Consider the following 27,139-nt stretch of genomic DNA (forward strand, 5'->3'; position numbering starts at 1 on the left):
AAAAATAAGCAAAAGCTGCAAAATACTTGCTGCAGTAGAAATTGTGTTATCTTTTGAAGACAGATTGCTGATCCTTTTACCTCTGTGTATTCCGCATAAGCACAGTTAGGCAGCTTCAACCAGCTGAATGGTAATAAGTCAAACAAAAGAAATGGTGCTTTTATGAAACGATTTGGCAGTTGGTTTCTTGTTTTATTACACTTTAACCTGCAAGACATTTATGTGCATCTGTATTAATGTTCTTAATTGCTATAGTATGTTACAGTCTTATATATTCAACAGATAATTTGGACAAAACTGCTAAACTTCCAAGTATTTAACAGGCATTATTTGCTCAACAAAAAATACATAATGTATACTATTCTTGGATAAATGTGTATATGAGTTCATGTAAAATAATTATACCTCTTTTATACTTCCTAGCAACAATATCCAGAGGAAAAATTACGATGTTTGAAATAAACCGCACATCATTTGACTGTACCTTTATTGGCTTTGTATTGGCCAAATAGTGCTGTCTATAATATGTCTTTATCTGTTTTCAAATAATGTCCTGTGGATGTGTACTGAATCTCACTCTTCCATCATGACGACAAAGGAAATTTCTCCAATTAATATTGAAAATAAACATGATTAAACTAAAATAAGATTAAGATATTCAAACTATTAGCTTTTTCTCCTGCTTCCGCTAAATATTTTCTTTTTGTGCTGTATCCATCCTTGCAGCTCCTAATGGCTGAAGGATAGCATGTGATGCAGAAAACATGTGCCTTGATATATTGGATAAATTCAACAAATGATGCAATTTACTGGAAACTGGGCATGTTTGAATCTTTAGAGCCTGCTCTCTTATGCTTTTTTTGGCTTAAAAAATAAAGTTGAGCATCTTACCTTTCAGAAATTCCTGCAAGCAATGCATGTGTGAAAAATGGCAAAACAACTTGATATTTGTAGCAGACTAATTGATACAAACATCGAAAACCCACCTTGAAAACTGTCACATAACAAACAGGCATCTCAGTGCCGTCATTACTTTTCGCAAATAAATCCTCCAAAACCTGAGGGACAGAAAAAAACCCAAAAAACAGTTGTGCTAGAAAAAGCAGTTGTGCTAGGAAAAGCAGAACAAGTTTAGACAGCAGTGACTCAGCAGGCTCTGAGTAGAAGTTCAGGATACATACTGACAAAGGCTTTTTAAGGAAGATGATAATCTCATTATGATTCATTGCCATTATCTAATTTGGTTTTGCAAATGGCCCGTGGTGGGGTTTCTAGGGTCCAGCAACTCTTCCTGCTGAGGGTGGGTTAGGTAGCCTCATTAGGTATCTTCCTGCCCCATTTTCTATGGAGATAGTTTCACATGCACTTTAAGCTGAGAATACAGCTAAAAGAAGCAGTACTGTTGTCTTTTTTGCATGACCACACCATGAGCAATGATCACAGAGTTCAATCCTATGAAGAAAAATGTATGTTGAAAAATGGATGTCTTAAATCTCAATCACTTCTACTGCTGGGTTCACTATCTGTTGGTTATCACCTAAGCTATGACCATCCTAGGACTGGCCTAAGGAAAGATACTGCTTTTTTTTTGGCTTCTGTGTTGTGTGTGCTATGGCCTGACATGCTTTGGTAGTGTAAAACTAAAAGCTGCTTCAGTCATCTACTATATTGTGCTGGTTTGACCATGGCTGGACACCAGCTGCCAGCCATGTTGCTCTGTCACCTCCCTCCTCAGCAAGCCAGGGAGGGGAGAAAATAACATGGAAGCCTTGTGTGCTATGATAAAAGCAATTTAACAGAGAAACAGCAAAGCCATGCGTGTGAGAAGCAAAGCAAAGCAAATACTTCCCATCAGCAGCGATGACGGGCCACTTGCTGAGAAGCAGGGCTTCGGTATGTGTTGCTTTGGAAGGCAAAAGTGAATCACAAACGCCTCACCCTTCCTACTCCTCTCCCCAAGTTTATTTCGTTGAGCTGACATCATATGGTATGGAATATCTCCTTGGTCAGCCTGAATCAGCTGTTCTGGCCGTCAACCCTCCCAGGATCCTGCCCACCCACAGCTACTGGGGAAGGTGGGCGACAAAATGTTGGAGGGAGAGCCTTGATGCTGTTCAAGTAGTAGGCCAAACATTGATGTGCTATCAAGACACATTTTTAGCTACCACCAGAAAGCAAAGCATTACAAGAGCTGCTGTGGAAAATCACCACCACCCAATACATATATATTTTTGTATTCTTCTTAAAAAGGGAGTAAAAAACCTAATGACAAGACATGAAAATACCCAAGTCAGCTTTCCTCTTTGTGGAAAAAAGGCACACTGATCAGGCAAAAAAAGTTTTATACTATTGAGTTCAGAGAGATCAGAACAAGAGCACTCTGGAGACATTCAAAACCCACCTGGACGAGTTCCTGTGTGACCTACTCTAGATGATCCTGCTCTGGCAGGGAGGTTGGACTAGATGATCTTTCAATGTCCCTTCCAACCCTTAAGGTTCTGTAATTCTGTGATTTAATGAAATATGCAGGCATGGTAGAGATCTACACCAAAAGAATTGGAGGAAAAGGACTGAAGAAGATGTTTAGCCACCACGTGGGGTTTTGTTGGGTCTTTTTCTCCCTCTGCATTTCCATTTAGTGTAAGACCTCATAGCTTTCCTCTAGAAAGTGGAACATGCAAAGGTGATGTGGATAACATGGCACTGTTAGTTTGATGGGAGGATTTGGCCATTCTGCCAGCTCCTAAATCTTTTCTGTAGATATTTATCTCTTTCCTGCAGCTAGATGACAGTTTCTGTTAGGCCTTAGAGTTAAGTCAAATCGTCTGTCTTGAAGAGGGCTTACCTCAAAAAGTCTTTGTAATTCTGTTGAAGATAGGATTTGTGATCAAAACAAAATTATTTATTCTAAGTCCATATAGGTAAAGGCTATTAGTAATGCAGAAGTAAACAGTTGTTAAATCTGCCTTATACATTCATATTTTACACTAATTTTTATTAAAACAGTAATGTAGTTTCTCTGATGTATTTCTACAGGTTTAGGTAAATCTGTGTGTAGTGTTTTGAGACCTATGCACTTGGTGCTGTTAGACAGGACAACACACTTCATGGGAAAGGGCAATATTATTCTGTATTTCATGGAACAAAACATATACTAGATGGAGCACGAGGAAGTAAACACAGTTTGCTATCATAGATAGGCCCCCTCACGCTGTGGCTGTCTGACCATCATGATGAAATACTGAGATGCTGAAATGAGGTGTAGGCCTTCCCTGACTATGTGCCCTGCTGAGGATATGGTCAGGCAATGGCAGATCATTGTGTCAGCTGCAGAAGTTATTCAGGCTCCTAAGTTCTGCAGCTGGTTGCGTTATGTGACCTTTCCCTCTCCCACTTCACAAAGCAGAGAGGCTTTGCTTGAGCTCCCATTGGTGGTATGCTCAGCTTGCGCGGCTCAATTAATTTGCTGATGCGTGCCATGGTACACTCTCCAGTCTTGCCGACTTGTGTATGCCTACTAGGGAGCGTGGCCAAAATAAACTGAGCTTTTCTTTTGAACTGCTATTTATGTATCTCTGAATGCTTTCCTTCCCACTTTGATTCCTCAACCACTAAACAGTTTTTTTTTTTTAACTTGCTCTATTTGCATCTCATTGAGGAGGCCAATTCAGTTTTGGACAGAAAAAAAGAAAAACTGGAAAATTGGGAATGAATAGGAAGTGTTTAATCTTTCACTGCCGTTATTACTCTCAGAGTAAAAAGGATTTTAAGGTTCCTGGTCTGTTGCTTTTGAAGAACTTGTGCTCTTTGTCTGCTGTCTTCATATTCTCCAAGCTTTCCTGCCTTTGAGCTGTGGTAAAATGGGGAATGTGTTTCTAACAGGACACAGTCTTAGACTATGTATTTCTGTTGTTGGAATTTTCTTTTCTAGTTAAGAGGTGACAATTTATAAAAGTTGCTGAAAAGTGGCAAAATGCCTTTGCAGTAAAAAAAGAGTTTTCATATTATTACTAATGTTGTAATAATATGGAAATTAACATGTTACACTGTAAAGATTGTAATATATCAATATAATAGTGTTAGGAGAAGTGTTTTGTGTATTGGTTTTATCACTTAGATTCTTTTATCTTGAGAGAAATTTTATTAAGGAAGAACAGACTTTTTTTTTTTAACTAACGGTCTAATTACTGAAGATATCTTATCCCTTTGGTTTAGACAGCTATTTTAGGAAGAAAATGATTAGCAGGTGAAAGAACAATGTAGGACAAGGAGAAAGGAATTCTTGATTGAAAGAAACATTGAAAATAAAACTTGGGTATTAATTATCGTTCATAATACTTGAGACGTGTCTTAGTAGAGAGAAACTTGGTATCTTCATGCTTGAGTTAACTAAACTTTTAAGTTACTTCATGTAATTATATTAATAAATGCAAATCAGAGTAGACGTAGCCTAGCAAGATAACAGCTGCCTTTTTGATAGGAGACATGAGACCTGATGAGACTTGAGACTTGAATATTCAGAGTGCTCATTTTCAGAAGCTCATTTAGGCTGAGGGGCTGAGGTAACAGGTAGACCAGGAATCACAGTGTGGTACGGTGGGAAAGAGAAGAACTGAAGTTATAACCTGCACTTCAAATTTAGCTTACAAACAGCTAAAGTTTGACAGACTGTGGTGTGGACGAGGCACTTCTGTTCCATCTACGCTTCTGGAAATGTCACAGGGCTGATGCCTGGTAGTTAAGGTAGCCTGTAGCTTTTTCAGGCCACCTGCAGTCAGGTTGCATGGAGCTGGTAACTGAGATTGCACCAGACTTGGATATCGCCCATAAAACCTTCCTGGTCAGACACCACATGTAGTGGTATAGATACCACAGACATCACTGTTGATTTGCTTGGTACAAATAGCAGTTATACTAGTGATTCCATGGTTAAACATGTACTATTCACAAGCTACCAGTGAGCCTCTCCTATGCAATGTCTTCCATTATGCTTAATACTTTGCACTGAAAATTATTTTAATTAATAAAGATTCATCTCAGCACACTCCTTTTAGATCTTTATCTTTGCTCTTTTTCATTACAGACCACCAAGGCTGATGGGTGAAGGTTTTGTTGTTATGCAGTCCAATGATGTTGATATCTATTACTATATGGATGAACCAGGTAACTTCTGTTAAATACAAAGCTACAATTTTAGAAGATTTGAAGGCTGTTTGTTTATTTAATTGTCTGGACTAGTTAGACAATTTCTTCTATTTTCTTCTTTTAATACTGAAAAATCTCTATGCTGAAAGAGCTAATGTAATGTTTTGATGCCAATAAAAGTATTCATAATAGACTTATGAATGCTCATAAGTTCATAAGTTATTATTTCTGCAAACGAAAAAAATTTGCACTGAAACAAATGAGAAAGTTCACATATTTAATGTTTAGAACAGAGTGAAATTTCAAGCTGTTTTCTTTTTAATGGTTGTTGTCAACATGTACTTTGTTTCATGTAAGAAGCCTGGGGAATTCTGCATGTTCTCAGTAAGTCATTTTATATATGTGTAGATACTCTGTCAGCAGTGTCTTCCACAAATCTATATGCAACATGGAAGCAATTAATCTTGGTATTTATTCTTAAAACAAGTGATGTTTTAAGCTGTGAGGTTAAATGATGTGGGTTTCTGAAAGCATTTTAGGAATGGAGACAATTTTTAATCAGTACTTGATAGGGGTTTTGGGAAGTTTATTTGATGCATCAGTTTCTCAATATTGTGGTGTCTATCTTTTTCACTTTAAGTCCAGTCATTATATTACCACTTTATTTTGATGGAGTTTTTCTGGCTTGCAAAAGCTTTCCTCTGACCCCACTTAAAGTATTGCCTGAATCTTGAACATGTCCAATAGTGATGTATACGGGTGTAGAACAGGTGACAATTTTAGATTGCTGCTGAATGACTACTTGAACTTTTACTAGTAACTTGGAGTGCACTGTAGTAAGTCTTCCTTTTTATTTGCCTGCACTGACTGTGCAAATAATTTTAAATTAATCTTTGTTTCAAAACTTGATTTTCTAAGTAGGATTTGTAACTGAATGTAGGTGTATGAAAGCTTGTACTGGTAAAAAGAGTACTTGGGAGATGAAGCTGCTGTGTATGTCAGCATTTCATTGACATTAGTGAGCAGCGCTTTAGAAAATCCCAGGGAATATTGATCATCATCTTCCCTTTTCAGTGGGAGTCTGCACTGAATTAATGGCATGATATGTACGTATTTTAGTGGTCTCAAAACTGGCATCAGGACACTTTAATTGCCTTGAGCTTAGCAAACATTTTTCATGTTAATTTGAAGCAGCTTCCTTTTATAATCTGTTTATTATATTATGTAATATAGGTCTTGTACCAGAGGAGACGGAAGAAAGTAATGATGGAGAAGCAAATGATGAAGACAGCAAATTACAGGATTTGCCACCATGTTGGGGTTTGGACATTGTTTGTGGGAAAGGAACAGACTTCAACTATGGACCTTGGGCTGATAGGCAGAGGTATTACCATGAATTACATCTTTAGTTTTAATTTTTAATGTCTGTTATTATTCAGCAAGCATGCTGAAGTTCACAGTGTGCGGTCGCTCAAATATCTGATTTGTATGGGATAGATAAGTCAGTCTAAAAGAAGAGAGTCCTTCTACTTAGTATTAGACTAGTAAATTCTTTGTGGTTTGTCTTGATAACCTTCCAAAGTTAGGATCACTTGCTAAGTTTTTATTATTGAATCAACAAATTATGTTCCTATTGTTTTATGAACAAAGTAGTTTTACTGTTTATCAAGTGTTACATACATAAGGGTTTAACTTTTTAGTTGGTTATATTTAGACTTGTCAATCTCCTATTAACTCATGGATGGGAATACACTCTGTATTATTGAGAGAATTTTATGGAAGTACAAATCTGACTGTGAAAATAATGAGGGAGAAATAATGTATTGCTGCTTGGGAGGATCCGCCACTTGAATGTGATCTCCAAAGATTTTATTATCTAGATATTTTAGTGGCAAAATATTAGGCCAGAGTTCTACTACGACTCTTCACTTAGGTCTTCATGTTTTGTGCATGAGTATTTCTGGTGGAGACATTAGAATTGTTTAGAGAGTAAAAGACTATTAAGTACAAGTGACATAACTAACACTTTCCCTCTTTTCCCCTATTAATTACAGATTGATACTTCTCTTGGCCTCCATTAATTCTCTGCTGAAATTACTGTGATTAACTGTCTCTTAGGAGTGTGAGGATAGCAGACCGAAGAGTAGTCATTAGACATGATGGTGTCTTAGAGAAGTTAAGAGAAGATGCTAATTTGCAGAACAGTGTTTTGCTAGGAACAGTCTGGGAATCATTAATGATATTTTTTATATTACTAAGAAAGCTTGCACTATGATGGTGTGCTTTTTATAATGTTATCTGACTGGGCAATTTGGTGCCTAAGCAGAGTGCATAGGGTTCATAGATACATACCTGGGAACACTTTCACATTGTGCCATGGATAGAAGACAGAAATTTTGAAAGTTTTTGAGTATTTTAGATGCATAGAGCTGTAAGAGTTCTGTGGACTTTGTACTCGCAATTCATATACAAGCTTCTGCAAATAACAATCTTTAATACATCATGCAATAAAATCTTGTTTTTCCTTAGAATTTTTAACAGAATGTGATGTTTGTGGGGTTTTTGTTGTTATTTTTGGCTTATTTTATAAAAAATCTTAACTTTTAAGCTGCTATAGTAGTCAAGTGCTGAGTACAGGAGACTAATAACCTTCCCTTAAAAACTTAACTTCTACCCCTTTGAGACATATAAGCTATGCTAACTCTGCTTTGTTGCTGTGACTTTCCTTTCATGTAGTTCCATGTTAAGATACCAGTGTGAAGAAATGCAGGCTTCATTTCACTCCCATTCTGTGGTCCTAAAGTTTTGTATTTTGTTTATCTCTGGGCATTACATCAGTTATTTATGTGCAAACTGAAGCATAAACAGATTACTTCCTCCTGTGTTTTTGTAGCAGATTTGTAAACCAAAGGCTAGGAAGAAGAAGAAAAACATACCTTGTTTGCCATACAAATTAAAATATTTTTTTTCTAAATCATTTATGATTGTCCATTTATGGCTTTTATCCAAAAGTCACTTCTTGTCATTGAAACTTTTGGGGATTTCAGTAATGAGTTGAACGGCTCCCGTGATGAAGACTTTAAACAAATATTCTTTCTTACCACATGTGGTGGTTGTCTAAAGATTCAGCTAACTGGAGAATAATTAAGTGAACAAAATAGATGCATAGATATGTATAGATAAATACATGTTTCTTCTGTGAATGAAAGCCTTTTTTATTTGCTCTTTCCCACTAGGGATTGCTTGTGGAAGTTTTTCTTCCCACCAGATTATCAAGTTATGAAAGTCTCAGAAATTGCTCAGCCTGGGAAACCAAGACAGATTCTTGCTTTTGAACTGCGGATGAATATTATTGCAGATGCCACCATTGATTTGCTTTTTACCAAAAACAGGGTAAATGATGAAAACTTAACTGGAAAGTAAATTGTCTACTATAATTACACTGTGCTTTTTGATTGTGCATATTTTTGTCTCATTTATTATAGAAATATGATTTTAAAAGCCAGGCAATTTTTATTTTAATATTCCATAACTATGAGCAAATCTTCAATGAGAAATAGTGACTGAGAGGCATTAATATTTCTGACTTATTTTAAGGGATTTTTTTTTTAGAGCTTGGAGTTTTATACCATACCAACCATACCAGCTCCTACACTCTCAGTAATTCATGATCTGGACATTTCTTGTTCAATTTTTTGTTGCAGTGAAGTTCACCATGATGAAAAGATAATATCTTCTGATACTGGATGAATGGGGGAGGAACAAAAGATGCTTGGATTTTTCTTTCCCCTGTTGCTACTCTTATAAATGGAATATAGCATGACTTCACTGTATACCACCAGTTGGTTTTTTTTGTAACTGAAAAGTTTAGTAAAGGTAGTGTTAGAAATATGTATTCCTCTGCTCTCTCAGTCCTTGTATCAGAATGTCTTGTGCTTTTTCTATTGGTGGAAACTAAGTCAGCATTTGTTAAGCCTAAAAGTGGTTTTATTTGGTATCACTGCATATAGATAGTTAATTTTTCTGAAAGTGAGAGAGTCTTCAGATATATGGTGCCTTAATCTAGGTGAGGATAGTAATAATCAGAGGCATAAAGTACACTGGTTGATGCAGCAAGCCTAGAAATAAGGTCTGGACTTTCTTCCTTTCTTGCAATACAGGAAACGAATGCTGTACACGTGAATGTTGGTGCAGGATCATATTTGGAAATAAATATTCCCATGACAGTAGGTGAAAATGGTGAGTTAAGACTAAGTTTAATTTGTTTTCCTAATGCTTTTTCTGAACTGTTATCTTAATTCATATATGCATGAATGTCTTGTTGTGTTTTTCCTTTGCTGCCCTGAGATGTGTATTCTTAAGGAATAATAAGTATTTCGTTTGCATTTCACTGCAAGTTATTTAAACATTTACATATCTACTTAGTTAAGTTACTTCAATGTTTGTTTAGGTTAGGAACCACAAATTTCTTAACTACTAGGCAGCATATCTATATCTGTGTGTGCATTGAGGTGGATTACAGATAGATTGTCAACTCAAAGCAGGAAGACTTCTTCAGTCAGATTAGTGTTGAATCAGACTGAGAAATGTGTTATGAAATATAATTTAATGGTAGTTTATTTAAACAAACTCGCAAATCCAACAAGAAGTGGAGGTAAGTGTAAAGTTACAGGGATGGGCTTTGAATTTGCTCATTTTCTTGACTCATTTGAAGCCCTTGGTAAATTGTTTGTTTTTTTGATTCTTTCTAACATACTTGAATTTTATTCTGCAACTTAAATCAAGACCTCCAGAACTGGAACATGTCCAGAGCCAGCAAAAAAACTTTGTTATCTCTCCTATATGAAGGCAGAACATGTTAAGCAGATCATTGACAAACAGTAGGGGATAGAATTATTGTAGTACTAATTTCTGTCATTATATTTACTGATAGTTACTCGAGGGCTGAAAGTAAATATTTGTGTAATTCTTATGTCTGAATATTTATGTTTTATATCTTTTGTTTGCTAGGCTATTCACCTACAATTAAAGGGCAGCTTCTACATGTTGATGCCACCAGCAGTATGCAGTACCGGACTCTCTTAGAAGCTGAAATGCTAGCTGTAAGTTTGTGTTAATAAGCACAAAGCTTCAGTCTCTAGGGAAGGGGACTGTAACATCTTCCTTATGAGCAAAGGCTGCAGGACCTGGGGCTGTTTAGTCTGGAGAAGACTGCAGGGGGGATCTCATTAATATTTACAAATATCGAAATGGTGGATGTCAGGAGGTTGAGGCATTAATTTTTTTCTGTTGTATCCAGTAACAGGACAAGGGGTAATGGAAGGAAGCCAGAACACAAAAAGTTCCCTTTAACTTAAGTAAAAACTATTTTACCACTGTGAGGGTGAGGGAGCACTGGCCCAGGCAGCCCAAGGAGAGTGTGGAGGCTCTTTCTCTGAAGGTTTTCACAACCCACCTGGACATGTTCCTGTGTGACCTGATCTAGATGGACCTGCTTTGGCAAGCAGGTTGGACTAGATGATCTCTAAAGGTCCTTTCCAACCCCTACCATTCTGTGATTCTGTGAATTTTTAATAAAGAACATATTTATTTGTCTGTAGAGCAGTTCTTTAGGTTCTTAAACAAGACAAATATGCTTTTTTTTTGTATTTTGCAAGACCTTAACATGTAACGAAGTTTTATATACCCACATAACTATGTGCATGTGTAGTTTTCAGTGACTTACATAATCTATCTACCAAGTTTTATGTGTGTTTTGAAAGCAATGCAGGCATTAGACTCCATGTAGCTGTGCTAGATACTTTTATGTGCATAAGTACCTAAAGGTACTCCGGAGTGCTTAAACTACTTAAGACAGATTTAATACTTCATCATTCTTTGTTTGCCTTCTCATTCTGCAGTTCTCTAAATCATTAGATAACCTTTCTGACTATTTTTAAAATTACCTTATTAGGGGTGTTTTTAATGTTTAAATTCGAGTAACATATCAATGGCTGAAAAATATTATTTTCTGAGGGATTTTATATTTAGTGTATTATGAAAAGTTATGCTCTTACTGAAAACTTTGGTTTTTGAATTTTTTGGTGTGTCTACTGCAGCAAATGTATTAGAAGATCCTAGTATACCTTTTGAAAAAAATGAACTAACACTTGACCTTCAAACACAAAAAGAGAGATTAAATTATTAAGGAACTGGAGAGGCCTTCTGTTCATCCCAGCAGGAAAACAGTTTTAATTATTCATCAGAATATGTATGTGAAAACTGCTGAGCTACAGGGTCAGGCAGTGTCATCTTTTCAAGGAATTCTGATGCTTTAATATCTTGTTCACAGTTCCATATTAATGCCAGCTATCCCCGGATATGGAACATGCCACAGACATGGCAGTGTGAACTTGAGGTTTATAAAGCAACATATCATTTTATCTTCGCTCAGAAAAGCTTCTTCACAGGTAACTTCTTTACTAAATCAATTACATATGCAATTAAATATTCTTTCTTTAGAATTTCTTTTCAAATTTTGTGAAGGTGTTCAAGGACAGTTACTGTGGTTTCACATATTTAGGACAGCAGCTTGCTTCTGAGGACTAAGTTCCTCAAGTTTTCTGTTGTCTCCAAGTGTCTTAATACGTGATATCATCACATTTGGGTAAAGATACCAAATAATGTAGTTTTATAACATCCAAGCTAAATTTGATATGTGTTTATGCTACATGATCTTAACTTTCAGGTGAATTTTATTTCTATCAGAGCTTTTGGTTTGTTTAATTTTTGTGATCTAGGGTGTTGATTTCTCTAATACCTCTCTTTTTGGATGACTGACTTTCAACTACTTCAGCTCTAGGTCATGTCCTTGTGGCTCACAGCTGATGAGAGTAAGTAATTTGCTTAGGATTTTGGCTGTGAGGAAGAATACATACACACAACGCAGTACGGTGGGATACAGCATCACCAAACTCTTGCTGAACGTTTCAACTGCAGTAATGAAAAGAATATAGCCCCATCAATGTGGCAGTGTCTGGGCTAATTAACCCTGCTGGGAGAAAGGATTAATTAGCGCAGGCATAGTGCCATGCTAATGAAGTTATCCTCCTAAGTGAGGCCAGAGCCATTATCTCTATAATGCTGCAGTATGCAGCTGAGTCTACCAGTCTGTTCAGAGCAAACATGAGCATCTACAACAATGCTGTTTTGCTGTGTTAGAAAATATTACTGATATACACATTCAGAGTATCAGAGTGGAAAACCAAAACAAAGCGGTTGGTGCTTCTAGGTCAATGACTTTCTATCTTAAAAAACAGGTAAGAAATGGAAGATGGATTCACAACAAGTATTTGTGGAATATCTACCTGAGAAATTGATACTGTGTATTGTTCTCCTGATTTTCCTTTTTCTGTAAAGCAGCAAACAGTTAAGATTTACAATTTGTGAACTTAAATGAAGACATCTCACTTGATTGCTACTAATTTGTTTTTTATTGCTTTATATGGGTTTAGATTTGATCCAAGACTGGTCCAGCGATAGTGCACCTGATATTTTTTCATTTGTTCCTTATATGTGGAACTTCAAAGTCATGTTTCATCAATTTGAAATGATTTGGGCAGCAAATCAACACAACTGGATTGACTGTTCCACCAAACAACAAGAAAATGGTGAGATCACTGTCCTTTAGAAGAAGAGTACATACTACCAAAAATATCTACAAAATATGGATTATATATGTAGAGTACGAGAATTATAATTTTTTTAAAAGAGAATTGTGTTTTGCTACCATTTTGCTATCCATTTTCTACTGTTGATGTGCATGAACAATCTTTACATTATTTTAAGTTCTAAATTACTTTGTACAATTGCATACCTTTTGGGTACATACTTCAGCATTTATTTTTCAAGACTCTTTGAGTCTTTGATTCAGTACAAATTTGCAGAGTGCAACTGTGAGGTCCTGACCCATATTCAGTAAGCTAACTGAAAACATTCACTCAGGAATACCATTTGAAAACCATATAGCTAGGAATTTCATCTGTTTCGTCTTAATTTCAATAGGAGCTAATGCTCCTAATTCTAGATAAAACTAAGGGAGACATCTCAGAAAGCCAAAACTTTGTTTAACATGAATTTTGGTTTATACCTATTCCAGTGGTTTACAACTGTACTAGGATCTTATCATTTCAACACAGAATGAGAGTTAAAAATCAGTAAAATTAAAAATCATGAAGTTGTGATCTAGTTAAAAATAAGGCTTATTACATCATCAGAAGCCTGTGCAACATTTAATGTGTGTTTCTTGTCCAAAAAAGGGGGGAGTGAAGCAATAAAGTCATAAGATATTAGTTACAGCTGTTTTTAGTGTCTGCTTGCAATTTGATTGTGCCAAATACAGTATCTTTCCATTAAGGGCAAGCTGTAGGGAGTAAATTTCAGTATAATTTAGTGCAATGTACTCTAAATGTAGAGTAGTTAAAATGGCAGTTTCCTATGTCATGAGTTCGTGTTTATCTTCTCGTTATTTTTACCCGGATGTTTAATAATTTGTCTAAGTGCAAAATAATTCTGACGATTTTTTGGTTTATTTTTCCTCTTCTTTCACAGTTTATCTAGCAGCTTGTGGAGAAACATTGAACATTGTTTTCTGTCTGCCTTTCACTGACTTCGTTCCAACCATATGCAATACTAGATTCTCTTTAAGGGTAAGTTGTTTCCCCCTCACCCCTTTTGTGTCTTCTAAATGTGAGATATTTTCCTTACATCTTCTTTTGTCAGGAAATTTTGAATAAACTCTTTGCTGAAAGAAAAATACTCTTTCTCTTCTAGTTCTTTTTTCTTGATGTAGTCCAGAGGTAATGGTTTCTGTTGCCTATATGAAGCATGCAATCAGAGGTTATTTAATTTATGTATACATACATATACATAAAAATAGAAGGTATTTTAAATAAATAGATATTAACATACATATGTGCTTTGTACGTTCATATATGCACACATTCAGTATGTATTTTTATTACTATATATACTTAGACTGTGTGTATGTGTTTTATCACTTGAAAGTCTGTTGCTGTTTATTTAGAAAATTTAGAAATTGTGAAAATGTAACATACGTTCAAAGATGAAAATCAAATACTGGAATGAGTACCCTCAGAAACCTTTTGGAAAGCCATCTTACAGATATTTAAGAGTTTCTGTAGATTAAGTAGTGACGATAAAGTGTTTTTAACAGACACAGCTTATTCTTTGTAAGACTGTACTTTTTGTCTTCCCTTAAATAGAAGCAGTCTACTGCTACTAAAAGTAAAAAAAAAACTCGTTGATAGTGATGTTGGTAATTTAGTATAATTTGGTAGCAAAGAAAGCAATGTTTTATAACTTAATTTTTTTAAAGTATGTTTTAGTTGAGATGTAGGGTAGCCTTGCTATGGTGTTGTATTACATGCATATTACCAGACTTGTAACTGTTCAGAACTACAGAACTCTAGAAATTGGTGGGAGCTGTGGTCAACAGTTATGTGTGAAAATGAGATTTCTTGCCTCACTTTGGCTCTAAAGTGAAGACGATGGCACATATGAACATAAAAATAGGATGAGTGTTATGCATAAAGTTAATGTAAATAAACTTGGTTGTTGCTGAAATTTCATTTTAGGGAGAAGATGTTGATCTTCATTTGTATCTACCAGATTGTCATCCTAGTAAATACTCCCTTTTTATGTTGGTGAAAGATTGTCAGCCTAATAAAATAAGTCCTGAATCATGTATTTCTGCTGAATGTCAAAGTGGTCAGAAAACTGGCAAACCCAAATGGAGGAACATTACTCAAGAAGAGTGAGTTTTATTGTGATGCATATTTATGTATTTATGTTGGCTCTTCATATTTAATTGTTTTCTTTGTGGCGAAAAGAACCTCATATGTTATTAGAACGTATTTAATGCAACTGTTGTACTTCAAATAAGTCTGTGATGTTTCTTTTTGAAAGGGCTGGATGGGTTGAATGCTGGACAGTCCCGAGTCTTGTGTTTACAATTGACTACTCATGGCATCCGATTTATCCTCAGAAGGCAGATGAGCAGCTAAAACAATCTTGTAAGTCTCTACCTTTTTCTTGTTAACATGTTTCAGGAACTGCTGTGACTTTGTTGGATCAAACTGCTTAGATTTGCAGAAGTGAATTTTGAGTCAAACTGTTTTATGTCATGTGGGAGAATACACTAGGTTTGATTTAAAAACTGATCACATCCTGTGATGCAAAATCTCAGAAAGTGTCCCAGTTCCCTATGTAAAAAGAGAGTACCGTCTGTAGTTCACTTCTCCTTGCTTAACACAGTGAATCTCTTTAATGGATTGTTGTGTAATGTTAAATATCACTTATATATTAAATATGAAGCATGATTTTTTAAAACAGTATCATGTTCCTTGGCCTGTCTAAGCTTTTTTCCTTTGGATGTTGTGATGTTGACTTATTATTTAAATACACTGTATATGAGATGTAATTACATTACTATACCTTTATGAATATGAAGTTGAGAATTCATTGGAGCTAGTACTGTATATGTGTATGCCAAAAAAAAGTTGCAATATTTTTAAATGCAAATATAAAAGATATTTTAAATGCAGAGGGAGATATGCAGGAAGTCATGAGGTTGCGTAAAAATATTCCAGGTTGAGATGATGGGAGCAGTACTAGTGAAGGAAGGATGTTAGAAAAATAATGAGGACTAATTTGAACAGACCTCAGTTGGAAGGTGTTAGAAGACAAACTGGATAGTTTAGAGGTTCCAATAATGCAAATCTAAAACCTCTAAAATTTTAAAGAGCAAAGCAGAAAAAAGTAAGATTAATCTTGCACATGTTCATTAAATGCTCTTCTGAGACTGTCAACTTGTGTCAAATGTGCATACTTCACATTTGAAAAACTTTACTTGTAATTGAAGTAATTGAACCTGCATTTGAAAGTTTGTACGTAACTTTTTATACAGCTTCCTTCAATGAATAGTCCAGCACAGTGCAGCTCACTTACAATCAGTGATGCTGATAGAATGTGCTTGTTACAGTAGCAACTGAATTCAGTAGCAACTGATTTTTTTTTTTACTCAATTGATAGAACTCTGTAAGTCTCTAAGAAACAAGGAGGTTGCATTGCAAAAGATGCAGCTTCCAAAAAAGTGGTCATCTCACTGCAGCATTTAGCTAGTTTATAACGTAGGACATAACGTAAGCACTGAGCGAGCATTGTAGGCAGTAATGGTTAAGTTAAAGACTTGTAAGTTTTCTGGCTGCAGGTGTGTATTCGCTGTAGTTCTGAATGTGCTGGTTCCTCCAGTTAAACCAGCACCTGGAACATCAATTTTATATGGTTTTCTCATAGAATTCTTTACTTCCTAGTAATTGCATTACATCCCCAAAGTATTTCCAGTTACTCACTTTCTTCTCATTGCCTTTCCTCACTTAAAAAAGACCAAGTGCTTTCTTCTCACTAACTCCAAGTAAAAAGAAGAGATATGAAATAAGATTTGAATTTCCAAACTGTCTTGTGACTAGAGTAATTGTTGAAGTGGGAAGTTTGGCCTATAGAGCTACTGGTTCAGAATGTAACTTTTCCTGTTTATTCACTTTGTTTATTCTGCAATAGCTGTATGGTTGTGGGAAATCTGCTCCACTGAAATGAAAGTATGTCTTTGTTTAACTTGAAAAGCAAGATAAATAAATGGATTTTTTTTTTTCAGAACTTAAAAGATTGTTTTTCTCTTGCATAATTCACATTTGCTAAAATATTATATATTCCTCTGTCTTCCCATAGTTCCTAGATATGAGAAAACTGGCCCTGTAGCATAGATAAACAGAATTACACAATCCAAATTAGTAAGCTGCAAGAAGTTGTATGTTTAATACACATTTGCAGAATTCTGTCTCTCAGAAGCCTAAGTTGTAATCAAAATCTGTTTTCTTTTTTATTTTGCTTCATAGTGTCAGAAATGGAAGAAACAATGTTATCTGTGCTAAGGCCATCACAGAAGACAGCCGACAGTGTGATTTCATCTCCTACAACTTCAACACGCCTTCCCCTTGACCCTTCAGAGCTGCCGCCGGATAAGCTCCATGTGGAACTGGAACTCTCCCCAGATTCACAGATAACTCTGTATGGACCCCTGCTCAAAGCCTTTCTGTCCATAAAGGTAGGCATAGGAACATGGCTCATAAAATTTATGGATAGACACATGTAGGAAAGAGAAATAATTTGTTCGAAATGGAAAACTAGAATTCTGCAAAATGCATGAATTTAGATTTAAACTTACTGTACATACTAGTTTGGAATGACTTCCTTTGGTAATGGCATAGCTGCAATGAATTCAGTTGACACAGGCTTAGAAGACAACTTCCACTATGTAGACCCATGTCAGCGTAGTTTTCCTTTCAGGGAACTGTCCAGAATTTTCTTTTCTGGACTTCATATGCAGAAAATTTCTTCTTTGACTTCTGCAGTAGTAAAAAAAGATGAAGAACAATTTTTCACCCTTTTCTTGATGTTAATCCCTTACACTTAAAAATGTTTGTGTATGTTGCTTATTTCTGTCTTCTTCAATTACTAATCTTTAGGATGGGTAGAAACACTGTAATTTCTTCCCACTTCCTTCATCCTGCCTTGCTGTTGACAAAAGCAGAGGTATTGAAGATGATGCTTCTGTTTAATAGTTAATTGCTTGGGTTTTGATTGTTTTGGGGTTTTGTTTGAAATAAAAGTTTTTTATAAGGCACTGTTCATTTGTAGTAAATAGCAAAAAATATTACGTTTTTGTAGAGTATAGGCCTTGCAGATACGCTGAGTTTTCTTTTCATGTTGCCACACTAAAGTAAATAGGATTAAAGTTAGACCAGTCCTGCATCTTGAAGACTATGTCTTCTGATACAGAGGAATTACACTCATACTTAAATTGTTTATTCAGCTCTTCCTTTGGAGCCCATCAATGCATGAGGTAGTTCTGTCTTCCCAAACAAAGCAGCACTTCATAGGTGCTCTTTGCCTCTGGAGGTATTTGTAAACAATGTTAAGTTAGATCCCTTGATTCTGTGATGATTTAATTTTTTAGGTGCATGTTTCTCAGGTTAATTATAGCTTTTATGTCAAGGGAAGATTTCAATAACTAGCTTGGTTTTGAAAATGCACATTTATTATTCTTTTTAGTATTTTTGTGACTGTGTGTACATCTTCTTGTCCAGCTGTGCTGGCAAACATCTCTTCATAGATTTCTAGTGGGGAGGTTTATGCTCATTTTCCTGACTTGTGGATAGTTGTTGTTTTCTTTTTTAATATATGTGGGAGAGATTTAGACATGCATTGTTTATGAGTTTTGTTAATCCTTCTATTCTTGAGAAGTAATTTTTCAGTGTAGTGCACTGTGTTTCCTACTGAAGGGCTTACTGTCTGGGAATGAATGATTTATAGATCTCTGTATCCCTAGCAGAAGGTACTAGGAGTAAATTACTGGAGTTTTTGGCACCCTCTGCTGGATCTGCCTTACAAAAAATATTTTAAGGTCTGTATGGCAACACTGACCTTTAGCTTTTCCTTTTGCTAAAAAGCAAAGCATATGATCTCAGTTACTTCTGAGGGTTTTTTAGTTTGGTAAGAGTTCAGCAGAGCAATTCAAATGCATTAGTACCAAAAATATTTCAGAGACTCCGTGCAAGATGGGTAAATTTGCATGTCCGCAGGAGTTATTTCAAGGTGACTAATAAACCTGCTTTCTCTGCAGAACTTTTTCAAGGACATGGATACCTTGCAGTTGCTTGTTTTCTTTTTGTTGTACACTTCCTCTTTCAAACTTGTGCTTGAAAGGAGCAAAGACATTTTGGAAAGCAAATGAGCCACACGAAAGGGAAGGAGGGGAGCAAAACACATCCTAAGATTCAAATCTGTTTCAACTTAATTTTCAGTCTAGTACTCATTAGTCTGCATCTCACAAATCACCAGTGTAGTTTGTAATAATTGAAACATTTCTGTCAACATGAGAGGCTGAGGGACTGAATTTCATTGAAGGAATGAGTGAAGGAGCCATCTTTGTGTCAGTGTTGTAACCTCTTTGGTTAGAAACGATTTTGCTTCATGGAATGCTTAGTCCGCAACTCTTCCAACATGCTGAATTAACAAGAAAATATAACCTGCATCTTTCTGAAAATTGTTCTTTAGAGTCTAGCCTTTTTTTTTTAGGTGGATGAGGAGGTGACAAATGATCATAAATCTGATTCTGATGCACATAAATAGAACACAGAAAGATGATTTTAGGATTTTTTTTTAATTTTGTTAAATTAGTGATGGATTTCTGTCTTCCAGTATAATTTCTTAAAGTTATTTTGGTCTTAGATAACTGAGCGGGATTGGCCTAGAAACAAGGTGTATTTTAGACCCAAAGGGAGAAATATTTATGAGCTAATATTTTAGAAGCATGTTTAAGACTTTGAAATATGCTGATAACAAGTTTCAGAAGATTATGTGAGAGTGACTTCCTGCAGGTTTTTTTGTGTTCCTGGTTATCTAGCTTCAAAACCACAAAATCTGTTTAAAATGTCAGTAGTAGTATTTCAGGATAATTCTTTGCATTGCATGCATCTACTAGGAAAACTACTGAGAGACCCTTCTTTTCCTGCAAAGCACATGGCCTTAATTTGCTCACTGTAGGTATCTATTTTGCATAAAATAGAAGTATATGTATTTCTTCAGCTATAGATTGTAGCTATACTGCGTCTTTTAGAGAGGGCCTGACATATAGGAAAAGCTTGGATTTCTGTTTCCTTTCATTGCCTGTATGTTTTTAACTTGTTTTCCATGTGATCATAACAATTTCTTTTCCTAGGAAAATTATTTTGGAGAAGATGACATGTACACTGATTTCGAAGAAGTTATTTCAAGCCCTGTTTTGTCACTGTCAACATCTTCGAGCTCCGGATGGACAGCTGTTGGAGTGGAAAATGACAAAAGAGAAAATGAAAGTTCAGTCAAGCCAATTCACCCTCTGACTTTACGCCCTTGGGATATCACTGTGCTTGTTAATTTGTACAAAGTACATGGGCGATTACCAGTGGTGAGTACTTTGGAATCTTAAAATATTTTGCTTCATATAATTTTTTTTTTCTGGTTTCACAATCCCAACTTAAATTTAACTCCCTGGAACATTAAATTAGAGTGGTGCTTACCGAAGTGTGCATGTACTCTCTTCTAAAATTTTGTCTGTGTAAACTAATTTGAGACATGATTTATTTTGCTTAACTGGGAGGCAGTACAGGACAATTTTTAATATGATTTTTATTCAGTGAACTTGGTGTGTGATAATATTTTAGATTGACCATTATGATTTGTCTGATAATTAGCAAACTGTCTTCTAATGGTGCATTCTGCTCTGTGCAGCTGCAGGGATATTTCTGAGGGATACCCAGGAAATAGAGTAAGAATACAGATAAGAAATGCGGTTCACTCCAACGGATTTGAATTACTGTTAATGTAACTGTCAAAATGTTTTTCAAGTTGCATGGCCTTCCTATTGAGTATTCACTCTGAGGAAAATTAGCTTACCTCTTCCTCATGGATTTGCTTCTAATCTTATAATTTCAACCATTCTGTGTATTTTGAGTATCTGAAACATACATGTTTAATTTTTATTTTAGCATTGCAGTCCAGATGGTCCTGAGTGCCCTACTGCTTTCTTGGAAAGATTATGTTTTGAGATGAAGAAAGGGTTTAGAGAAACAATGCTTCAACTTGTTCTGTCTCCAGTGAATTTATTTCTGAATGACAACTATCAGGTAGTAAGCTGTTTTTTCACACATTTGCACACATGTGTTTGTGTTGTGGAAGTTGTGATGATCTTAAAATTGACATTTTTTTGTTAGAAACTTTCCAGTTGTACATATCCAAAATTTATTAGGACTTATGAATCATAAAGGACATTAAAGAAAAATCTAATATGTAGTTAAAAAAACCAAACCCCTCCTTATTTCTGTCCAGATGGCATTTTAGTGAAATGCACAAAAGAAAATACTCTATGCTCTTAATTTTGCTTAAAATCTTACTGGCTTGAATCAACAGCTTGCCCCCACGCAATCACAGGCTTCTAGTATATGCTTGTGCTGTTTTTATCTTTTGACTTTCATCTCTGGCTGGTGGAGTAATATTCTTTTAACAAGTATTTGATTTGGATAAACTTCCCTTTCCCCCCATAAGGTTTGCATATATGTTGTTGTGTGAGTAACCCTGAGAAGTCTCAGGACTGTCTAGAAAGTCAACAGTATTTAAGAGGTGAAGGTTAATTGTACAAAGTATCTCTGGCTACAAAGGTTTTGTACTTTCTGTTATGTATTCTTAGCAAATATTAACTTTAAATTCCTTGTCCTGAACAGCGTCCTGCAGTGGATGAAGTTCTTCGAGAGGGTCACATCAGCCTGTCAGGCCTGCAGTTGCGTGCCCATGCAATGTTTTCAGCAGAAGGCCTGCCCCTTGGGAGTGATACTTTAGAGTATGCATGGCTGATAGACGTACAGGCTGGAAGTCTCACAGCCAAAGTTACAGCACCACAGGTACCATCTACAAACTGCTTTGAAGTATTACCTTTCTTCTCTCTTGTAAAACTGGCTTAATATGGGTTTATGGAGAGCACATGATCTCACTTGAGTTTGGATGTGTCTGTGCCTTAAGTAATCTTAATTTTATAGTTTGAAAATCTAGCCATTTATAAATGGATAGGAGATGCCAAATGAACTGAATCTGATATTTGTATTAAATCTAGGTGTAATAGGGTGGTTACTATTACATGAGAATTTGAAACGGTGATAGTAATGGAGCACAAACAAATTGGTAGTCAATACTCTACACACTCATGTGTAACCTTAAATATGTTACATCTATCTATGTTAATGTACTTGAATACTGATTAGAAAGGCAACTACAGTATCTGCATGCACTTTAAGTGGTTTAATAACAGTAAATAATACTCTCTGTAAACAGTGCAGATGTTTTGGGATGCCTTCAGCCATAAACTAGGTAACAGGATGAGAAGAAGAAAGGAAAATCTATTTGAAAGGTTTAAGCATGAGATGATTTAGCTGTCTGTGACTTCATCTAAGTTGACTTTTTTGATGCTGACTTCTGGGGATGCAGGATCATCACCCCTGCCAGTTAACTCTCTGGGAATTTGGTCGTGATTGTACTCTGAAAGGCAACGTGATCTCTCTTGGATGTAATGTTACCACTGGAACCTAGATTGTTTTCACAGTTTTGCATTTTCTTTAGGTTAGTCTTAGCACTAATTCTTTTTAGTTTTGCTATTTATGTTACTTTTAGTTTTTTGTATATAAGAATAGCTCTAAGTATACAATAGGCAGATAGCTTTGATTTGTTTCTAATGTGGACTACCAAAGCTTTAAAAATGGTTGCTTTGTTAGTGTATCCTGAGACATGAGATAAGTACAGAAATTCTATTTAATAGTTAGTGTTTGGTTTATTTCTTTATTTCAGAAATTTTTAAGACACTTGTACATCCTCTTATTCCTCTGAAACCTGGCATTATTTTCTAGGATTACATATGTATTTCATTAGGAGCCTTCTGCAGCAAACAAAATCCAAATAAAGCAAAGAAGCAATTTCAGTGTATCTAAAGGCTAGACTGCAGATAAATTTTCATGCTACAAATACAGATTTTTGTGGCAATATTTCCCAAAATGCTACAGCTGATCTAGATAAGCTATAGTATTTATATGTACTCCACCATTCTATGCTTCAAAATTGGTAGATTTAGAGTCCTCTAAGTCTACAGAATGTTCCTAAATGCTAGAGGCAATTTAAGGATTTTCTTCCCCTACGAAGCCGTTCTCAATTGTGTGCTTCAGACAAGATTTTAATTTTTGTTGTCAGCACTGCAACAGAGCAGAACTTACATTTGCTGTTTCAGGGTTGTTGGTTTTTTTCCTCCCGTAGTGTGATATATTGCAAGAATTTGTGAAGGGATAACATTAAGGTCAGGACAGTCATAGCTATATTAAACTCCATTTAAATTATTGCACATTTTAAGTACCTTGTCTTTTGAATAGCCAAAGAAAACCCATTTCCCTCTGTAATAGACACAGACAGTCATGAATCATTTCCTTTATGAATGACCTAACTAAAAAAAGACTTAACAATAGGCTAATTACTACATCCAGTGAGATTCATCAGTGTTCTGTACAGCCAGTTTCATCCAATGCTTTTTAAATGTAACTTCATTACTTATATACAAGTAAGTCTGACATTTAAATTATAAGTGGCAATTGACTATTTCAAGGATTGGGGGTTTTTTTGAGGTAAAATAAGGGGAGCTCTGCTTCTGTGATAAAGTTCAATTTTACTGAAGTTCTCAGCAAAAGCTGTTTCCTTAAGAAATAATTCAGGAAATTTTCTAGTGTCCAAAATGCATCATGAGTAACCAGAAGTAGGCTATGTATAAGCAAGGTAATGCAGCCAGAATGGTACTGTGGGATCTTTTGTTAGTTTTTACCCTTGCTCACCTTCCAGCTTTTGGTGAAGTTCTTTCGGTACTCCATCAAATACTGAAAGTTCATTTTGCATATCTAAATAACTTGTTATTTGCTTATAGCTTGCGTGTCTTCTGGAATGGGGGCAGACCTTTGTATTTCACGTTGTGTGCCGGGAGTTTGAACTGGAAAGGCCAAAATCTGTAATAATATGCCAACATGGAATTGATCGTCGCTTTTGTGACTCTAAGGTAACCTTCCATCTGTCATAATTGCTCATTATATTTCCACAGGTTCAGTTTTGAGATCCAACCTTAAAGTTATCGAGACACATAGAGTAGGTAGTTGGATTGGACGTTCCCTTTGATACAATATAGGTAATGATGTTTTAGAAAGAAAAGCGATTGTTTGTTGATGTTTCCTGTGGATATGCACAATGTTTTTGAGCTCTCTGAATTATTTTGAGGAACGGTATCTGCAGAAGTCATGCATAGTTTCTTACCTCTACTGTGACAGTTAAGAGCCACAGGGAATACTCTAGCGTTTCTTAAGAGACGAAGGTCATACTTTTCTTCATGGTCCTGACACATTCCCATGGTACCTTTTCATCCCAAATCTGTTTCATCTGTTGATGAAACAATGCTTTGGTGGGAGTTTTGGGCTAACAGTTTTACAGCTTCCTTGGACTTTTTTATTTTTTAATTGTTTATTTTAAACATGAGACTCTTACTACTCTTACTTAACCATCATGTCATTGTGGATTCTGCTTTTTTTTGTGCTTGTTTCTTGGAATCCATGTACATGGTTACCTGAAGACTGAAGGAGTCTTGCTATATGAGGCTTGACCTGTATGAAGTATGACTCCTGGATTTCATATCTTAACATCCTCCTAGTTGTATTCAGTTTTTGTGATGTTCACTGTTAGGAGGCTTGACTTACCTCTTGCTAGTGAATGCCAGGAGAGCCAGCTGGGTCCCCTGATGCTGCTGGAGAGGAGAATTAAACGTACACTAGTGAAAATGAAACTCAGCACAGAAACACCCCATCTCATGCCCATGTTGTTAGTGTAGAATAGGTAACTTTTTATTGATCTGGTTTTAGGCCTCTGTTAAACAAACCATAAATAAAAAGATAAGCACAAATTAAACTAGAACTAGTGTACATTTAAATATGTTTGCCTTTCTCTTTTCTTCAGATGAACTGTGTCCCTGGGCCATGCCCAACATCTGATGACTTAAAGTACACTATGACACGCTTAGCCATGGATGGAGCAGACCTGTATGTGGTAGAACATGGCTGTGCCACCAATATAAAGGTAAAAATGTTTATCTTAACATCAATTAAAACACTTAATTAGTAGAATTTTTTGTATTTTTGATAGAATAGCTACCTGAATTGTTTGTTTGCATGCAGTGGACTAAGCAGATTTTATGAAACTTTAAGTGATAAAAGGTGGGCTTGGACCAGGCCAAGAGTAGGTCAGTTTGGCTTCTGCATACTAGTTTCATTAATCATGTTGGAAAATGGTAAAGAGGAGTGAATGTCTGCTGAAATGGATACTGCAGGATTAGTTTAAAAAAGTAAGGAAACACTAGGCAATAGAAATCTTAATATCTATACCTGAGAGCAAAAAAAAAAATTGTGCTGAAAGTTCGTAACTCAGCAACTGGAAAAGATTGGTATGGATTGCATACAGTTCAATGCTTCATAACTCATAATTATCTGCCATCATACCATGATGCCATGATCTGACCACACCCTGATTTGATATAGAATACTGCATGGTGTAGCCTCTATTCAAAAGAGAATGTGTAGAGAGAGCTGATAATCTGTCCTTTATCCTATGATGCAAGAGAGAACTAGAATAATTTACTCAATGTAGCAAAATATAAGACAACTCACTTTTCTTAAGTGCCATGCTCATATAAGTGACTAGTAGTTATGCTGTCCATTAATAAATTTGGTTTTCAAAGACAGACTTAACATAACAAGGTTTTGGGGACAGCTTCACATTATGAGCAAGAATCTAACTGAAGGAAAGTGGTAATTAGTTTAGATATGTTTTAATGACATATTATCTTGTTATTTGAACGGCTGCTACCTTGTGACAGCAGAAAAAAGCATTTGAGTCTTCAGACTCTTTTGAGTCCAATATTAAAAAGAACCACCACAATTATTAATTGTATTTTGAGCCATAAATATGAATGGCAGTATTTTGAAAGGTTGTTTAATAACCTGAACCACTCTAGGAAATTATATTCTGAGTGTGTTTAATTTGAATTTTAAAAAAACCCCATGACTGGGTTGTTCTTTAGTTTTCCTTCTTTTCCATGTCAAAAGTTTGAGAACTCAATCTAAAATTCCAGGTACTTCAAGCTGTGCAGGAAATTTGGTCGCATGTCTTCAAATAATTGGAAGTTTGCATAAGACTATGCACGTGTGGCAGGGCTCTGTGAGCTTCTTTTAAAGTACACCAGTGTTGGGGAGGATTTATACTGTATGAGCAGGTGGGTTAGTTGTACAGTAACCAGTTCCCACAGCTAAATGTGAGTGTAAAGCAAGAACTCCTGGTTCAGATTTGGAAAGGTTTGGCTTTGAAAAAGTTTGAGTTTTGCCAGCACTGCGCTTTTAATCAGAGAAAGGCAACCTCCTGTTTGGACAGTAAAACTACTGGAGTTATGCTAATACGAGAAATAGAGTGTGATCATATAAGGGCTTCCATAACACAATTCATATGGGTCTCAGTTAAGGAGCTCAAATTTCTTGAGTTTTACAGTGTTTAACATGGTTGTCTCACTAAGGAATTTCTTAATTGCATAGTTAATACAGCTTTGTATTCAAAGTGTGTAATAGATGTTTTAATCTGACATAGGTTTATATATACCATATGAAATACTGGTTTTAGATGACAATGTTTTAAATGTTTTTAAAGCTTCATTACAGCATCTGTCTAACGTTGAGCTTTCTTTTTTGTTCTTCTTACAAAAGGAGACTCCAAAGTAGAGATGCTATTTTTATTATTTAATGACTGTCTCAAACTGATTTCTAAGCTTGCTTCCTTTTCAGTACTTGGCTTGCAAATAAAACTGTTCTCTCTCTTTTTTGGAGGAATTGTTTACTGATATATTTCTGCAGTTGTAGGAAGTGGTGTGTTAATTGGTTTAAGGCTACCCTTTATTTGTTTTACTTGTGACTTATCAGAGTTCGTATTTTAAATCGTGTTTTCAGATGGGTGCTATACGTATTGCAAACTGCAACCTTCACAACCAGTCTGTCGGAGAAGGAATAAGTGCTGCTATTCAAGACTTTCAACTGAGACAATATGTTGAGCAGGTGAACAATTGCAGAACTGGTCTTCAGCCAATATTAAGGAAGGCATATTGGCTGGAAGCTGGCTCTGTCAACTTGGGGCTCATCACTGCTGACATCGCTTTAGCTGCAGATCATCCTTCTAAACATGAAGTGCAGAGACATTTCTTAGAAACACATGATAACCGAACTAAGAGGTA

The 27,139-nt window shown here is 35.8% G+C and overlaps 1 protein-coding gene across 11 annotated transcripts in view; it reads left to right on the plus strand.

The window, feature by feature from the left end:
- Positions 1-27,139, plus strand: part of BLTP1 (bridge-like lipid transfer protein family member 1) — a 117,771-nt gene that overhangs the window by 23,510 nt on the left and 67,122 nt on the right. For all 11 annotated transcript variants that reach the window (XM_061994110.1, XM_061994111.1, XM_061994117.1 and 8 more), the window contains 17 exons: positions 5,084-5,163; positions 6,379-6,529; positions 8,382-8,538; positions 9,306-9,384; positions 10,156-10,247; positions 11,477-11,594; positions 12,639-12,794; positions 13,735-13,832; positions 14,781-14,959; positions 15,112-15,218; positions 17,100-17,308; positions 19,985-20,212; positions 20,793-20,930; positions 21,525-21,701; positions 23,753-23,881; positions 24,826-24,945; positions 26,859-27,136. In XM_061994110.1, the coding sequence (XP_061850094.1) occupies positions 5,084-5,163; positions 6,379-6,529; positions 8,382-8,538; positions 9,306-9,384; positions 10,156-10,247; positions 11,477-11,594; positions 12,639-12,794; positions 13,735-13,832; positions 14,781-14,959; positions 15,112-15,218; positions 17,100-17,308; positions 19,985-20,212; positions 20,793-20,930; positions 21,525-21,701; positions 23,753-23,881; positions 24,826-24,945; positions 26,859-27,136 (2,496 nt within the window). The remainder of the gene's footprint in view (positions 1-5,083; positions 5,164-6,378; positions 6,530-8,381; positions 8,539-9,305; positions 9,385-10,155; positions 10,248-11,476; positions 11,595-12,638; positions 12,795-13,734; positions 13,833-14,780; positions 14,960-15,111; positions 15,219-17,099; positions 17,309-19,984; positions 20,213-20,792; positions 20,931-21,524; positions 21,702-23,752; positions 23,882-24,825; positions 24,946-26,858; positions 27,137-27,139) is intronic.

The sequence above is a fragment of the Colius striatus genome, chromosome 3, assembly GCF_028858725.1.
Source record: "Colius striatus isolate bColStr4 chromosome 3, bColStr4.1.hap1, whole genome shotgun sequence".
NCBI lineage: Eukaryota > Metazoa > Chordata > Aves > Coliiformes > Coliidae > Colius > Colius striatus.